At 45.4% G+C, this 2,720-nt stretch overlaps 1 protein-coding gene across 1 annotated transcript; it reads right to left on the bottom strand.

Moving 5' to 3' along the window:
• Positions 1-409: 409 nt before the first annotated feature.
• Positions 410-2,346, bottom strand: LOC103495385 (uncharacterized). The gene has a single exon (XM_008456920.3). The coding sequence runs from the start codon at positions 2,243-2,245 to the stop codon at positions 506-508; it is 1,740 nt and encodes a 579-aa protein (XP_008455142.2). The 5' UTR covers positions 2,246-2,346; the 3' UTR covers positions 410-505.
• Between the last annotated feature and the right edge of the window lie 374 nt (positions 2,347-2,720).

Genomic DNA, 2,720 nt, shown 5'->3' with positions numbered 1-2,720 from the left:
TATCCCAATGCTATATCCGAGCAAATCCAATTTCACAAGAAGATAGGGAAATTAGTGTCCAGGTATGAATATCTGACATGCAGGTGGAAATGGAGAATTGTAAGCCATCTGTTACAGCAAAATGTAACTTCCAGAATGCCATCAACCATATAGACATATTACACAGAAAATCAAAACAATGAAAAATATATTTCCAATAGATATAAATTGAGTCAGCAGAGAAAATGCGCAGGATACACATCTGACGTAGAAACCACAACTACACCTGCATAATCTCACAGTTCTCATATTAGTGAAGTTTTAATTCCTTTAGGTAATGTAAAATCTTGACGGAGAAAGAAAACACCGGCACATAGGTCAGATTTATGTTAATGGCAGTGAAAAAAGGGGTATGATTGGGCAAAAGGCATTGGAGCTTCAAATTATTTTTATACTACAATAACAAAATACAACATGCAGAACAAAAGGAAGAGTCTTACGTTAAGAATAACATCCAAGAGCCTTACTAACTAGCTTTGACCTTATCATCGGCCACAGCATTAAGTATTGGCAGACTACTCAAAAATTCATCAAGGCCCTCAAAGAACCCAATTCCTTCAATGTTATCCTCCCCATGTCCTTCACTTACGCCTGTGGCGGGTTCTTCAACCTCATTGCTGAATTCCACATTCAAATCCAACTTACCTAGTTCCTTTGGCCCTTTCCCTTTATGCTTCTTCCCAGTACCCCCTGCGGCTGCCACAGCCTTCTTACTGGGCTCACTCTTTGTGGAGTTTGACAAACCGAACCTCACCAACCCGTTTTGTTCTCCAAACTGCCCATTCATATTCACAACTTCATCTGTGTTTCCATTCCCTAAATTTCCTTGGTTTCCTTTGAGTGAGCTCTCAGAATGTGCTCTCTTATCAATTCTACTCGCCAAACCCCTCTTAGGCTTCTTCTTCTTACTTATCCTTCCCCACTCTTCATCAGAACTGTCACTTGGTTCGGAAACTTCGACATAAATATCATCCTCTTCACAAACAAATTTTGGTGTAGATTTCTTGACGGGTTTAACATTTCTAGTTTTCCCCGGCTTTATTCCCACCTTACCAGGCAAAGGACAGGAGAACATAGCTGAAAAAGGCGACCAGGCTACAGATCCCACTGCCCCTTTAGCATTGGGAGAAACCCCAAGTGGGAAAAACCCCCAGCAGCAGAAGGTAGAAGCACTATCAGCTACCGGCGGTGAAGGAATAACCAGTGCTTGAAATGCCTTGGAACAATTCTGGCACCTAAGCACACAATCCTCGTAACCCTTAGGGTATTCATACAGATTATAACAATATGGACAAGCAGTCCAGAAACTCGGAATGTTCGACTCAGTCGGCAAAGTGGACTCAGTCGGTAAAGTAGACTCAGCCTCCCGTGAGGGAGGACTTGAATCAATGTGCTGCTGAGTAGCTTCCTGAGTTGAAGCATTGACATCACTGACATTTGGCCTCTCTTCCTCTAAGGTTAATTTAGCATTCATCGATTTGGGGGTTTTTCTTACAAATTGCTGCTGCTGCTGCGGATCTTCCTGCTGCTGTGGCCGGTGAGGAGATGGTTGAGGAGGTGGTGGCTGTGGCGGCTGCACCGGAGGTTGTGGCGGTGGCGGTTGCTGGCGTTCCGGCTGTGGCGGCGGTGGCGGCGGCGGTGGCCGCTCCTGATGCTGAGGCTCCTCTACCGTCATCCTAGTCTCCTTCGTCGGACTAGTTCTAACCGGCTGCGGAAATTGTGGCTGCTGCGGCGGGGACTTCGGTTTTTGACTCGACCCAGTCGTTCCAGGGCTAAACTTGTTGGAGCACATAAGATAGTCGTTATCATACAACGCTTTTCTCAACGGATTCGAAAGCACACACCATGCATCAGACACAAGCCTGAAAGCGTGATCCGCAAAAGCCACTCTATTGGCCTCCGGGTGAAGAAGAAGCGCTAGTCGCCGATACTGAGTAGCAATTAGCTCAATGCTCTGAGTCGGCTGTGAAATTTGCAAAACACTATACCAATCATACTGATTGTTGATCCGTCCCTCCGCCGCCAGCAGTGTATCCGCCACAGCAATTACCCTATCCGCCGCCTCCAGCACTATTGGGTCCGATTCCCTAGCCCGGATCGCAAAGCTCCTAGTTCCATAAAAATCACGCGCCGCCAGAAGCTTCTCCGCTATGCTCAGCCACCGCAACGCCTCCGCCCTATTCCCACCGCCGCCGTTGTGGTCCATTTCCCCACCTCACTCTCTCTTTCACTCTCTCTCTCTCCTCTCCAAGCTCCAGCTCTCTCTCTCTCTCTTCCCAGTTTCCACTGATCTGGTCCTCTGTTCTCCACTGTCATCAAGACAAAAGAGCTAAGGCCTTTGGGTTTGTGAAATGACCAAAAAGAACAGGAATCTCCCATCAATTACGATCCCATTTCGTCCACTCTTGGTAGGTTTGAAAGGGTATTTTTGGTCTTTTGACAAACATCCAAAAATAATTTCCTCTTTCTCCTCTTCGTCATTGTCACAGTTCTTTAGATGAAAATGTCTCCGATGTTGGAGTTAAGCTCTGGAGGAACATTAACATAGAGACAACTATTTCTGTAAAAAGAAAATTTACTGTCCTAAGTTTTCCTTTTTCACTTTCTCTCTTTAACCCACCCTGAGGTGAAAAATGAATTCTTTTCTTTTCTTCCCAAAAATAATAAAGTAAGTTTTGATT

Source organism: Cucumis melo, chromosome 1 (assembly GCF_025177605.1).
Source record: "Cucumis melo cultivar AY chromosome 1, USDA_Cmelo_AY_1.0, whole genome shotgun sequence".
In the NCBI taxonomy this organism is placed as follows: Eukaryota; Viridiplantae; Streptophyta; class Magnoliopsida; order Cucurbitales; family Cucurbitaceae; genus Cucumis; species Cucumis melo.
The sequence above is the reverse complement of the archived record's forward strand: the minus strand, read 5'-3'. Positions and strand labels throughout refer to the sequence as shown.